We start from the raw sequence: 14774 nt of genomic DNA, 5'->3' as shown, positions 1-14774 counted from the left end.
GCCGAACCCACCGCATAAATGAATAAACGTAAATGTACGGGAAGGAAAAACGGAGAGATATCGAAATCTTTTTGGGCACATCGATCAACCTCTGCCCTGACCCCTCGACTCGGCAGCGAATCCCTTCAAGTTCGCCAAAAACGCGGGTAGGGCGACGGAGGCGGCCGATCGACCCGCCTCATCTAGCGCAAGCGTCTGGCGCTCCTCAGGAGCGAGGTTACTGCAGCGGAGGAGAAAAGGCGGAGGTCTGCACTTCTGATGATAGGAAAGCCGGCAGGGAGTCATGACGGGGGCGCGGCGGCGGCGGCGTCTGGCTGGCAAAGTGCGGGAGGGTGACGGGGCCCCGTGTCACACATTAAATGGCCATATTGGCCGTCTGCGAGCTGTACAGCACCGCCGCGAGTCCGAGATTCTCTAGTGAAGGCGTCGCCTGGGTGGGAAACCGGCACTTAGACAGTCTCGCTGATAGACTCCGAGGGCTGGAGCACAGCGAACGCAGTGGGAATAAGATCCGCTTTCGCTCTTAGTTTTTTCCCTCTTGCAGCGCGTATGTTCACAGTGTGTGTGTTACAGTTATTAGTATTGATGGACATGACCGCCTCCTATTTGTTTCTTCTTACATTTATTCATTTAGCAGACACTTTTCTCCAAAGTGACTTGCCGTACCTTACAATTATTTATCTGTATTTTGTAGAGATGGGTAATTTTACTGGAGCAGTTTAGGGTACGTGCCTGGCTCCCGGGTACTACACCTGGAGGTGGGATTTGAATCTGCAACCTTTGGGTCCAAAGGCACTAACAGGTACATTACCAGCTGTCCCACATAATTTTTTTCTTCATAATTTTATATGCCAATGAGAACATTTTCTATTCTATGACATTATTCCCGCAATAAATCAATCCCATTTACCTGAGGACTGACGACTCGGACAGCTGGGGTTGCATGTAGTATAAGAGAGCACAGCTTTATGAAGAATACTTTTAATATATATACATGTATTCATTTATCAGACGCATTTCCCCAAAGCGACGAACATCTCATAGAAAGTAAAAGGTGTTCATTACATGAGCAGGAAAAGACACTTGGAGGAAGACGTGTGATTCTTCAGTGCAGTTCGTTTCTTTCCACCATATGAACCAACGTTCATCACACAAGTAGCTGCATAAAACTTTATCCGAATATCAATGATTCCTGATCACTTTCCTTGTATTTATTTATTTTTTTAAACAGATACATGTAAACATTTATGTTAAATTACAGGAGTAGCTGTGTAAAGGTTTATCCGGTATCATCTTGATGTTATAGAGCATGAACATTTACACCTTACATGAACTTAAGAGATGATGGGCAAAGTGAGTCTGGAAGAGGTGAGTTTTAAGACCCTTTTTAAATGTGGACAGAGATTCAGCAGTTCTGAGTGAGAGGGGGAGGTCGTTCCACCACAACGGAGCCAGAACCGGAAATGCGTCGATGAAAGATTAACTGTCAGATAAATCAACCGTGGGGGATGCGGTGGTGCGGTGGGTTTGACCAGGTCTTGCTCTCTGGTGGGTCTGGGGTTTGAGTCCCGCTTGGGGTGCCTTGTGGCAGACTGGCGTCCTGTCCTGGGTGTGTCCCCTCCAGCCTTGTGCTGCTGGGTTAGGCTCCCGCTTCCCATGACTCTACATGGGACAAGTGGTTTCAGATAATGTGTGTGTGTAACTCAACTGTTTCTGTTCTGCTTTGTTGGATTTTGGTGTAAAATGAAGGACTTCAAGGTCTTGTTGTCCCAATGTCGGTGGTTTTTTCGAATTACTACTCTTGTTTTTTGACTCGCATACGCCGCCTCGCCTTCTGGAAACACAGAGAGTTAGTGCTGCAAAAATCTCACCACTACAACTGTAAGCTGGAACTAAAGTTTGAGGTGGAATATACAGCACCGGCAGCTGAAAATATTGACATTTGTGTGTTTTTTGTGTGAGAACAAACTGTGTGCCATTTCTCCCCAGCACACTTTGAACTTTTCTCACTGGTGCTGGCTGATATATGTGTGAGCACCTTGAGTTTGGCCCGTGTTGCAGCAGGTGGGTGTGAGAATGTCGGGTAAAAGCATGGTAAGTGATAGGTATGAGGCGTGGGAAGTTCTCAGCAAGAGCACAGCGTGTGTGTTTCACAGGGAAGGCATCGGGAAGCGCTCGCAGAGTTTGAGGTGGCGATGAGCGTGGAGATGTTCTTGCAGACTGAAAAAGCTGGATTCCTCCCTATGAACGTACAACGGGAGATGGACCGAGTGCCGTTGGCCTCTTGGCAACCTTTCCCAGTGTTTGTCTTGAGATCATTAGGTGTGTAAGGAGTGCGGCGTTCAAGGGCCTTCATCTTGGACCAGAATGGGCTCGGTAAATTTGTTCGCGGTGTGTCTGCAGCTGTCCATCACAGAATAACACCGGTTGTGCTTAAAAGAATATTCCACCATCCATCCGTCCATCCGTCCATCAATCCATTTGTCCATCCATCCGTCCATTTGCCCATCCGTCTGTTCAATCATCCATCCATCCGTCCATCCGTCCATCCATCCATTCGTCCATCCGTCCATCCATCCATTTGTCCATCCATCCATCCATCCATCCATCCATCCATTTGTCCATCCATCTGTCCAATCATCCATCCATCCGTCCATCCGTCCATCCATTTTTTTGCCTGCTTATCCTTCTAAGGTCACGGTGGCAATAGGGAGAGCGGAGAGGCTCAGATGTCTCTGTCCCTCTCAACTTCCTCCAGCTCAACCCGAGGGATTCCCAACCGCTCCCAGGCCAACTGGGAGATATAATATTTCCAGCAGGTCCTGAGCCGACCTCGAGGTCTCGTCCCAGCTGGCTGTACCTGGTATACCTCCAAAGGGAGGCGCCCAGGGGGCATCCTTACCAGATGCCCGAACCACCTCAACTGGCTCCTCTCAACGCCTAGGAGTAGTGTTCCTAGGCCGAGCGTCTGATGGTCAGGCGGCCCATGTAACCCGGCCAGGCATAGCCCGAAAAGGCAACGTGGGGGGGCCATGTGGGCCCAGCATCCACAAGGTCCAGCTGGGGGGTTGGGGGCAGTGCCTTTCAGGCAGCAAGAAGGGCCGGAGTGATGCGGCTCTGTACACTTCTGTCCCTTTCGCTCTCTCCTCCCCCAGAAGCTTGTCCAGCTCTCCCCACCATACCCCAGTATACCACAAGCAGGAGGTCTGGAACAAAGACTGGCAACATCATAAGCGGACAGCTGGTGTCTCCAGGTGCTCCTGGTGGATCAGGGTTCGCCTCACGGAGGGCGTACCTCCGCAGGTGCTCCCGTGGAACAAATGCATGCTAACCTGTCCCTAACCGCAGCAGCTTCCAGTCTTGCCAAATTGAGAACGTCCCATCATCTGCATAAAAACGACTAACGGTGTGAAAAAGTGTCGGAATCACCGCGTGGTCCGGCTGGAGCTGGGGAGTTCATTAGCCGCAAAGTCCCTTCATGCATAACTAAAGAAGGTGGACGTCTTTCAGATGTTTTGTCGGTAATATCATACCTCACTTTGAGAAGATAAATTATACATAAAGATTACATAAAGCGTTATGTGCTGTCTCATGAATTTCTTATCTAACACCTTTTCAATTAATAATTCATGTTTGATGCAGGCCTGAGTATGAATTTTTGGAGGAGTCCTACAGATTACTGATTAATCAGCTTTAGTTCGGTGAGGTAATGGACCTTCATCATGCTGCTTTCACAAATGGACCGGGTCCATTTCGGGGATCCCTAGCGGATCAGGACCCCGTCCGGTTCCGAGCCCCGGACTGTTGCTGTTCGTTGTCGCGGGACTCGAACCCGCTGCACAGTGTCCCTTCTCTCTTCCAACGAGAGGAAGGACCTTTAGCTGAGAGGCTGCATTTGGAGCTTCTGTGACGACCACCTTTCAGAGTGTTGTGTTCCCTTCCAAAAATAGGAGAGCAAAGCGAGGAATCCGGAGGCTTCTTCAGAACAACTGAAGGCCCCGCCCCCTCGAAAAAGAGTTCGATCCTCGGCGAGTGGCCTGCTGTGGGTAGCTTTTGGAAGAGCCATTCGGAAAGGGTTGAGATGTCCTCCGAAATAGACGCGATGGAGGGTGCTGTCGGGGAGCGGAGGCTTCGTCCGCTCCTCTCAACGAGAAGACGCCCGCGGCTGAATAAAGGCCTTTTATGTGCCGTGGGCCGAGTGAAAGTACCCCATCTAGTGCTTAAGGGTGGAGCTTGTGCTGCTCACTGTCTTCTTGCGTTATGGGCACGCTGGGAATTTTCGGTTATCGCTTACACTGTATATCTGACAACGATGTCAGCTCACATTTCATGGCCTGCCGACCTTACCTTGTGTTACTTTCACGCTTCTGTCTCTTTGACTGCGTGCGGGACCGAGCTGGGGGAGGAAAGGGAAGGAGGGGAAGGGGCGAAGCGCAGGGCTGGAAGCAGGGCGGGAGGTCAATGAGACTGGGAGGACGAGTGCGACCCGATCGAGGAGAAGGTTCCAGAAGGAGGCGAAAAGCCAAACGGCGTGTTTTTTCATGGTGAAGGATTTGAGAAAGGCAACGGTGTCATGGAGTTCGGGCTTTCCTTCATCCGATGAAGTTGACTTTGCCCTCTTCGGGACCGTAGCCCAGATTTACCTCCCTCGAGAGGTTTGCTCCAGTTGACTCTTCGAAGTCAAACTTTCTTCATTGTGCGGCTGCCTCCCTTGGGTGACTTTGCCTCACCTTTCCCAAATTCACACACAGCCCCCTCCTGCCTCACACATTTCAGTAGTAACATGGTAGGAGGTTATATCACACTCCATATGCAGCATGGTTGCGTCGCCTAGTCAATATTGTCACCCTGACGAACTAGGACCTTACTCATTTAAACGAGAGGATATTTTCACTGGAACACTTGTACAGAGGAGAAATTCTAGTGAATTCTAAGCACAGTCATGCGCCGCTTAACGACGTTTCACTTAACGACTGTGCGCATATACGAAGGCGGTCCCATACGATTATAATGGAGCTGAAAAATTCTTGTTGTCTACCAACGCCGTAGCCATTGTAACGTTGTAGCTCAACGTGTTCCTCACATGTTCGTGGTGCTGCTGTAAACAAACGTATTGCACTGCCAGTCATGTAAAAGTATAGCACATATTATTATGTACAGTACATAATACTTTATAATGATGATAAACACCTATGTTACTGGTTTATGTATTTACTGTACTGTACTTTTTATCCATATTTTACAGTGTACTCTTTCTACTTATAAAAAACTTCACTGTAAAATTGAATGTTGTGTTACGCCGGCAGCAGCGTCATAAATCTCGTGTTTACTTCATCTCTTGACTCCATTGAGGCTATATCATCTAGGTGTGTATAAGTACACTCTATGATCGAGGCTATACCAGCTAGGTTTGTATAAGTACACTCTATGATCGAGGCTATACCATCTAGGTGTGTGTAAGTACACTCTATGATCGAGGCTATACCATCTAGGTGTGTATAAGTACACTCTATGATCGAGGCTATACCATCTAGGTGTGTGTAAGTACACTCTGTGTTCGAGGCTATACCATCTAGGTGTGTATAAGTACACTCTATGATCGAGGCTATACCATCTAGGTGTGTATAAGTACGCTCTATGATCGAGGCTATACCATCTAGGTGTGTGTAAGTACACTCTGTGTTCGAGGCTATACCATCTAGGTGTGTATAAGTACACTCTATGATATTCACGCAACGACGAAATCGCCTAACGATGCATTTTGCAGAACGTACCCCGTCGTTAAGCAACACATGTCCATAAATTTGACAGAGGGCCCCTCGGAACCTAAACCGGACCGGCAGCCTATAGGTCTCGAGGCTCTGCCACTTTCTGCCATGATTTTGTCTGCAAAAGTTGTGTCCTTCTCACTTATTTTGTAGGAAGTTGTAGAAATCGTCTGTCTTCTCCTCTTGTTTCACTGTTAGAGTAAAATGTACTTGGCAGCAGCTGACAGAGAGCCGAGGAGAAAAGCCATGTGAAAAGTAAGCAACGGCCTCCAAGACAACAGCTTGATTGAGCAGTTCCACAAGCGAGGACGGAAACGGGAGACGAACGCAAAGCGACACACACACACACACACACACACACACACTTTTCAACTTTACCCCATTTGCTCAGAGTTCATCTCTATTAAAGGGAAGGTATCTTGTCAGGATGTCTCAGGTACTTTACTGTAAATCAGGCTCTCTGGTTTTTATTTTTTTTTTTTTACAAGTTCTCTGCTTCTTTTCAATCTGAGCGGCTGCTACGTTTCCGTCGCCGCGCTCTATGCGCTCGGACATTTTCCACTCGGCGCTCACGCTCCACGGCACTAGAACGCCCTGGCAAGTTGCCGTACGTGCAGCAGATACGTGTTATTCCGGTCCCTACGGTGAGGAAAATGGGAAGTGAGAATTACAATGCCTTGCTTTCGAAGTTGATGCTGTCTCTGTCGTACTTCTCTTAATTCACTACTTGGAACCCTTACAAATTCCTTACTAAAGGAAGGGAGGTGTCATCTTTTTCCACCTCTCTCTGTAAATCGCAGTCTCCGTCTGCGGTCAACTCCCCGATCGCCCGCACACAATTTCCTGTGCAAAGGGAACGAGCGCCGGCTCTCTGGGAATCGGCGTGCGGCGCCGTTTCTGCCTGTCTGAGAAGGCCCCGTTTCTCGCGGCGCGCCATCACGTCTCAGACGCTCGTAGACCGAACCGCTGATTCCCCACTGCGCCTCCGGAGTCGGGGAACCAAGGCGCTCAAGAGGCGACGATGGGTTCGTTGATGCAGCTCTCTTGGAACAGAAAAACAGGGTGTAGTAGAGCCTTGTGAAGCGGCAGTGCGGTAGAGTGGGGTACAGTGCGGTCGAGTAGGGTAGCGTGCGGTAGAATGCAGCTTCTCTGGAGCTTCGGCGCAGTAATACGTCTCCTCTTTCTTTCCAGCCATCAACTTGCTCGGACTCAACTGGCGGCTGCAGCCCGCAGATGGCCATTTGATCAGCAACAGGCTCAGCACACAGTTGCCAGGCAACAGCTACGTGGCAACATTGCCCTCTGGGGGCAGAGGTAAGAACGGCAAGTGGTTGCTCGTACGTCCCGTCGCAGAAGTCTCAGAAGACCGTCTGGGCTGGTCGTTCTGGGTCATTCCGTTAACTGCTCACTGTACACAGGGTAACTCTCTACTTACCAGTGTAATCAGTGGCAAAGTACAGAGCAACGCAATTCACCGCCGTCAGTCGTGCAGGAAGAAAGAGGAGAAGCGCAGGTGCAGGTGTTGTATCTCCACGACTTGGAGGGAAGACAAAGAAAAGCTTTTGTTAAATGAATTATGTGGGGATTTTGTATTAGCGCTGTAGAGTATAACGTTTCATAATCCCAAGTACTGAACATTAGAGAGGGTGCTTGGTGGGTTTGGTCACGGCATCGATGACAGGATCGGACCGCTGAGAGCATACCGAGTCGATACGCTGCTGGGAACAAGTGCCAAATGGTATATACTCTGATTTAAGGGCGACACGACATTTCACTGCATTTCCTCCCGTTATTTTTCACTGCACCAAATTTCACGTATTACATTCACATGTATTTATTTAGCAGATGCTTTTCTCCAAAGCGACTTTCAGTGAACTCTGTCACTCACACACTATGGGGGAACCTGAACAGCATGTCTTTGGGCTGTGGGAGGAAACCAGAGCATCTGGAGGAAACCCACACAGACATGGGGAGAACATGCAAACTCCATATTGTGTGTTGTATTGTATTCTTTGCATTGTACATGTATCCATGTATTACAGTGGTGAGGAGTCAGGCTGTCCTGTGATGGGGTGTCCACTCATCTCGCCATGTATTTAGATGAGTTTCTACTTTTTTGTTTTTTGGTGTCTTCACATTTTTTGCCCGAGGTTCAGTCTCCTGGGTAAACGTGGACCTGAAGAATTCCTGTAGAATCAGCTTCTACGGAAGTTGGGGCGTCATACTACTCAACACGCTGCTTTCGCTGGTTTTTTACAAGTAAATGTCCCACTTTTCAAAAAGGGAGTCAATAAATTTGATGACGATAAGTTGTCAGCGTGTTGTTTTTTTTTGCCGCACGAAGTGGCCGTTGCCCGTTGTTACAGACAGGACTGCGAGTCAGAAAGAAGGTCTCTCAATATAGAGACTGGAGACACATCGCTGGCCAAATCGGAGCGTAAGGAAAGTGTCACCGTAACACGGTAACTGGGGACCTATCAGAGACATCATCTTCACTGTCATTCTCTCCTCCAGGAAGAGCAGTAAGAAATAGGAGCGGGAACCTTGCAACCCCCCGTACGATGATGCAACCGCATGCACTTTCATAAGCATGTGAAGACAACCGTGGTAAAAGGCAGCAAGATTGCTGGGTAATTAGGTAAAAGAAGCAAAAAAGAAACTCCCTTGAGAAAGTCCCCACGTACGTCACTAGTCGTATAAAAGAGAAGTTCCTTTGCGGGGCGAAGGGGTCAAAGAGTCAGAATATATATATAGTGTCGCTGCTGTTATGTTGGCAGCCCTGCTGGGAATTCCACGGCCTCCGCCAAGAGTCTCACGTCCCACCTCCCACACGGAAGGAGGCCGACACGTGATGCTGCGCTTTAGCCCACAGCGCCCCCGCCGGACTCTCGACAGACTTACGCTACCGATTGGCGCCGGGTCTTGCTGACGTGCGATTCCTGTGACGCTGCCTACGAGGCGTCTTATCATCGCTTATGATGAACCGTTCTGAAAGTGGCCTGGGATGTTGTGCAATTAAAGGAAAACAAGGTGCTGAAATTTGGGCGAGTCCTTCTGAGTCACCCAACCTTCCGATCATTTATCCGACACTTTTCTCCAACGCGGCTTACAATTACCGGTATTCACTCATTTATACTGCTAGGTAATTTTTACTGGAGCAATTTAGGGTAAGTACCCTGCTCAAGGGTTCTACAGCCAGGAGTGAAGATCGAACCTGCAACCTGTGCATGCGAAGGCACTGACTCGAAGCACTACGTCGCCAGCTCTCCAGCTGTCGGAGGATGTTCTGCGTTAAGACGGCACTCTTTGTCCCATAACCTCTTCCTCCAGGGCCCTGGCCGCTGCGGAACACTAGTATCGACACGGGCGAATTGGAGGTGGGTCGGCGCATCACCCAGGAGGTCCCGCCGGGCGTCTTCTGGAGGTCCCTGCTGCACCTCAGCGAGTCGCAGTTCCTCAAGTTCAACATCTCCCTGAGCAAAGATGCGCTGTTCGGGGTTTACATCCGCAAGGGGCTGCCGCCTTCCCACGCACAGGTACCGATCCTTGCCGACCCCATCGTTTTCCTCCTTTGATTATCAGGATCAACCTGCGCTCTGGACCTCGTGCACGTTTCGCTCCAAGCTCTTCGTGCCGCGGTGGAATTGCATGAGCTCCCTCAAGTGATCTCTAGCTATTTTTGTTTGTGCGCTGAGAGAGTACAGGTATCCCCGGCTTTTCGAAAGTTCGCTTTACTCCACTTCGCTTGTACGAAACACCTACATTAGTACCTGTAACCGAAGAAATCCGAAGAGGATTTCGCTTTTACGAAAAAAGGCGAAAATAGCGTCGAGCGTTCGTTTTGCAGCTAGCCCCGAGCAGCGAGAGCGGCACCGCCGAGCTCCTTCCCCGGGAACTACGTTCAGCATCTCGGCATCAATGTGCCAGAGCTTTGAACTGTGTGCATCTGTGAGCATCTCTGCTTTATCTTGATTTATTTTGTGGATCCGTTGGCAAGATGTGTCCTAAGGCGTCGGGAAAACCTATGAGAGCTCGTAAGGGTGTTACGCTTAGCGTAAACTGGACGTAATTAAGCCTTTTGATCGTGGTGAACGAAATATAGACATTGCGCTGCGTCCACCATTCATGCTGTTAGGTTTTATGTGTTATTTGGTATGATTCGCTAGGTTATTGTTTGGGTCTGGAAACGCTCGAAAATTTTTCCCATAGAAATTAATCGTAATTGCTTCTTCGCTTTACGCCATTTCGGCTTACGAAAAGTTCTGCGGGAACGTTCTGCTTTCGGATAGAGGGGGAAACCTGTACAGGGTTTTGAACACTCAAAGGCTGATCACAACGTAATATAATATTTCAAAGTTTTTAGCTATGTCGGTTTTTCCGTTGGTGATTTCGATTACATTTACATTACATTACATGATTAGCACCAGATTAGTTAAAGTTTAGTGATTATAAAAATACCGCTAGTTCTTCTAGAGTGTCACTTTTAGCCACAGAATCTTCCAGTCACTGGATGATTGTCGAAGGCACCAGAACATTCTAGAAAGTACCAAAACATTGTAGAAAGCATCAGATCCTCAAAGGTACTGGAATATTCGGTGGTTTGGAACTTGGTGCCAAAATTCGCCAAAGTTCTGTAATTTCAAGAATGTGGAATGTTTTTCGAAAAACTGACATATAGTACAAATTAACGGCAAAATTACGATTAAATCTAACAAAACTGAATGGAAGATGCAAAAGAAAATTGACATCATAAAATGTTTGGTGCTTCGTCCAATGGAACACTAAGTCCGCCAGTTGAACCGAACACATTGGTTAATATGTACAAAGGGCAGGTGATGAGTTTCGCAGCCCAGCTCATACGTGACAGCTGAAGTCCTCTGTCCTTCAAGAGACCGTCACCGGTGTAAATCGCAACCCCTCGGTCAGCGGATCCCGTTCGCCCTGAGACGTAACCCCTCTCGGTCCCGGTAGCAGCGTCTCACCTTCTGTGCCTGGGCGGCGGTGCAGGAAGACGGCATCTCCTCCTCTCTCTGTCCGAGCAGTACGACTACATGGAGCGCCTGGACGGGAAGGAGAAGTGGAGCGTGGTGGAGTCCCCTCGGGAGCGCCGCAGCGTGCAGACGGTGGTCCTCAACGAGGCCGTCTTCGTGCAGCACCTGGACCCCGGCAGCTGGCACCTGGCCTTCTACAATGACGGAAAGGACAGGGAAATCGTCTCCTTCAACACCGCCGTGCTCGGTCAGTCCTCCGGCCACGCGTCCTTCTCCGCCCCTCTGGCCGTGCTCACGTCGGCGGCCGCGAAGCTCTTTGCTTCTCCCCAGCTCCCCCTCCGCTGCTTTTTAAACATCACAAAATTTGCATTTCTTCGTTTAGCTGATGCTTTCCTCTAAAGTGACCTACAATATTGTACAAGTAACTATTATTTACCCATTTGTACAGCAGGTTAGTTTAACTGGAGCAGTTTAGGCTAAGTACTTTGCTCAAGGGTACTACAACTGCAGGTGAAATTCAAACCTGCAACCTTTGGAGTCCAAAGGCATCAGCTCTAACCACTACACTACAGCTGTCTCCGCTTTACCCGAGGGTGTACCGCATTCCACAAGTCCGGTCGTGGTTCGGTGCTGGGTCGCGTCGTCGGTGACGAGGGGCACCGTAGGTAGCGGAACAAATTGGCGTCGTCCCACCGAGGTCATCACGCTCTCTCCGCCGGCCCCTGCGAGGTGCTGGGTCCCGGTGTCGATGGCGCGGTTTCCCTCTCCCGCGCGGTGCAACGTCGTTCGGATTCCGAAAAGAAATTGGGGTTGGCAGCGTTTTGAAGCGGCCGGTAAATCTCAGCTGCCTTCGCACCTCTGGTGGTCACGGAGCTGTTGCGAAGAGCCAAGTGCGACGTGCGACACGAAACCGTTCGCGCGCAGCTGTAAAAAACGGGGTCCGAGAAAGGCTCCGTTGAAAGGAAGCGTAGAAAGTAATAACAAGGGTTCGGAAGCTTTTCCCGGCCCTGTTGCTTCTCGAACCTTCCGCGGCTCCCCGCTGCTCGTAGCGGCGCTGCTTTCGGATATTCGGTCACTAACCGACAGCGGTCAGAGATCGGCGTCGCCGGGGGGGCCGCGGCGCAAGAACGCATTCGAAAGGTGCGGCGAAGGGGCACGCGGGGAGTCGGAGTCCGGGGGTGGAGGTGTACCGCCGCGGTACAAGGTCCCTGCGACATAATTGGCATCGGTCTGGCACAGGGGGCACTTTGAGTCATCCTGGTTATCTAAGCACCGGTTGGTGTGTAAGCATCTCCTGCGGGCTTGTCAGGCACCCCCAGATCACTGCGTAACAGCAGTGGGAGAGGTGTCACACTCCGACAAAGTACCACGTTACCTGTACAGACAGGTAAACTCTTTCCCGTACATTTATCTGACACCGCTCTCCAAAGCGCCTTAAAATGTCAAGTTACCCAGAATTAGTTACTCGTTCATACAGCTGGGTAATTTTACTGGAGCAATTCAGGGTAAGTGTCTCGCTCAAGGGTCCTACACCTGCAGGTGGGATTCGAACCTGTAACCAAGTGATGCAGGTGCGTCGATGGTCCTTACAGTGGCCTCGCGTGCGACTGGGGAGGTTTGCGAAATGCCCCGGAATGAAGAGCGCTGTAAATTTCAATAAACTGCAGTCTTAATTGGGAGGGAAAAGAGGGCGAAGTTGCCAGAACGGGAAGGGTGACGAGTGACGGGGGAACAGGGAGAACTGACAAATAAATAAGGGAGAAATGGGATCGTAGCTCGAGGCGACAACAAATTACTCAGTCTTCCAGCTACAGTAATCATGTTGTTACTGTCCGACTCGTTTTTTTGCTGTGCATTTGCAGATTCCGTGCAAGAATGCCCCCAAAATTGCCATGGCAACGGGGAGTGCATATCCGGCGAGTGTCACTGCTTCCCGGGCTTTCATGGAACGGACTGCTCCAAAGGTACTTGACGACTGCAAGGGGAGAAAGGGTGAGGTCGACGATGACGGGTGGGGGAGGGGGACCACCATGCCCGATGGTGCGCTTGCTCTACCGACGTGGGGGGGCACAGTCCAACACGCAGTGCAGTTTCTTTACGCATTGACGGGATCTGCGGCTTGATCTCTTTCTTTCCGCCGTGATTCTAAAATCCGTTTCGCGGATCGGTTGCAGTTGACCAAAATTGTTGGTGATTAGTAACGTACCTTTTTAGCATGATCAAGGTGTGCGAAGGCTCGAACACGGATACAGCGGGGGGGGGGGCAGCAGCATGGAGCTGAGCATCGAGCTGATACCTGACACTGAAAGGTCAAACGGAAGCACTCTGATTGAATCCCAGTGTGGATTGTTCCATACAAAACAGTCTATAGGACATATGTAGAGCACTGACCAAACTGCACGTGGTCCAGTAACACACTATCTGTGTATATATATATATTATATACACACACTCGTGCATTGTGAGTTTTTAATATTGCTATATAACACATTTTTTACTGAAATGAACCAGTCAATGCTGTTACCTTTAGCTGATGCTTTTCTTCAAAGCAGCTTACAGCGTTGAGTTACTTACAATTATTTACCCGTTTATACAGCTGGGTAATTTTACTAGAGCAGTTTAGGCTAAGTACTTTGCTGAAAGACACTAGAGTTGGGACTGGAACCTGCAACCTTTGGGTACAAGGGCAGTATTTCTAACCACTATGTTACCAGCTGTCCCAGTTAGTGAGCAACTAGCAAATATGACGGTAGCTGACATACATGAGTAGCCTGACACCTGGGGACGGTTGGGAGTGTAGCGATTACAGCTGTTGCCTTTAGCCCCAAAGGTCACAGGTTCAATCCTCATCTCTAGCTGTATTGCCCCCGAGCAATGTACTTACCCTGAAATTACCGCAGTATAGGTAAACAGCTGTATAAATGGGTAAATAGTTGTAGGTTGACTCACATAAGTCTCTTTGAGGGAAAGCATCGATTAAAAGCTCTGAAGAAGCGGCTTTCGGTTGTTCTTTTTTGCAAAGGGCAAACAGTCTGGTTCGGTGCCCGAAAAGAGAAGAACGTCCGCAAACCGAGCCGCACGTCGCTACGCTACAGCACGTACCCAAGAAGAGCCCCGCACGTAGTTCAGACTTTGTCGGACGTCGGCGTGCGGTTCTCGCCCAGCCGTATGATACGGCGTCATAGCCGTCGTAGGGTAAAAAATAAGGCGCGGCGACTCCGTCTGAGGTCCGGGCCCTTCCGCAGGACCGCGACCCTAAGCGTCGGCGGCAGAGCGGGAATGTAAATCCCCGTGTCCCGCAGCCCCCGTTGCACTTGTCATAATGAGCTTCCCCGGCCATCGGGGAGTGCCATCAAGTGTGTGCTCCTCTATTTCATTTTTATTGAAACATAAAAGCGCGGAACACGCCTCCTCCCGGCCCGTTTTTACAGCCCGCCGCACGCCTGCCGGCCCGTCTCCGCACGCTCATTAAAAGTGGCGTTCAAACGCTTAACCGCACAGCCGCGTCTGGCACAGCCTGCCGGCGGAGCCGTCGACATGCGCCGTTACCGTCACCTCCCCCCCCCCCCCCGAAAGGTGGGAAAGCACCTGCGCTCACAGCGGCGTTTATTTCATCCCATCTGTCCCCGTTACTCCCTCTGTCTCCATCACCCCGTTGCGTCTTTTCTTCTTGCCCCCATCACTGTCCCCCGTCCCCCGTTGGGCTACACCTCTCTTTGTCCCCCCCCCTCCCCGCACCCCTCCTGTTCCGTCAGCGGCCTGCCCGGTGCTGTGCAGCGGAAACGGTCAATACGACAAGGGGGTCTGCCTGTGCTACAGTGGCTGGAAGGGGCCCGAATGCGACCTGTCCGTGGGCCAGTGCGCCGACCCCCTGTGTAGCGGGCACGGCACCTGCGCCGAGGGCACCTGCGTGTGCGCGGCGGGACGCAAGGGAGAGAGCTGCGCCGAAGGTGAGGCCCTGGCGAGCGAGCCGGAGGTAAAGCGCGACGCTTTATTTCGAACCTTTTGCCGTAGT

General features: G+C 50.4%; 1 protein-coding gene across 1 annotated transcript in view; it reads left to right on the top strand.

The window, feature by feature from the left end:
- LOC108934151 (teneurin-2-like) overlaps positions 1-14774 on the top strand; it is a 272656-nt gene that overhangs the window by 230583 nt on the left and 27299 nt on the right. The window contains exons 7-11 of the mRNA XM_029250894.1: positions 6960-7082; positions 9099-9304; positions 10811-11006; positions 12622-12723; positions 14515-14709. Of these exons, the coding sequence (XP_029106727.1) occupies positions 6960-7082; positions 9099-9304; positions 10811-11006; positions 12622-12723; positions 14515-14709 (822 nt within the window). The remainder of the gene's footprint in view (positions 1-6959; positions 7083-9098; positions 9305-10810; positions 11007-12621; positions 12724-14514; positions 14710-14774) is intronic.

The sequence above is a fragment of the Scleropages formosus genome, chromosome 4 (assembly GCF_900964775.1).
Source record: "Scleropages formosus chromosome 4, fSclFor1.1, whole genome shotgun sequence".
Lineage (NCBI taxonomy): Eukaryota > Metazoa > Chordata > Actinopteri > Osteoglossiformes > Osteoglossidae > Scleropages > Scleropages formosus.
The sequence above is the reverse complement of the archived record's forward strand: the minus strand, read 5'-3'. Positions and strand labels throughout refer to the sequence as shown.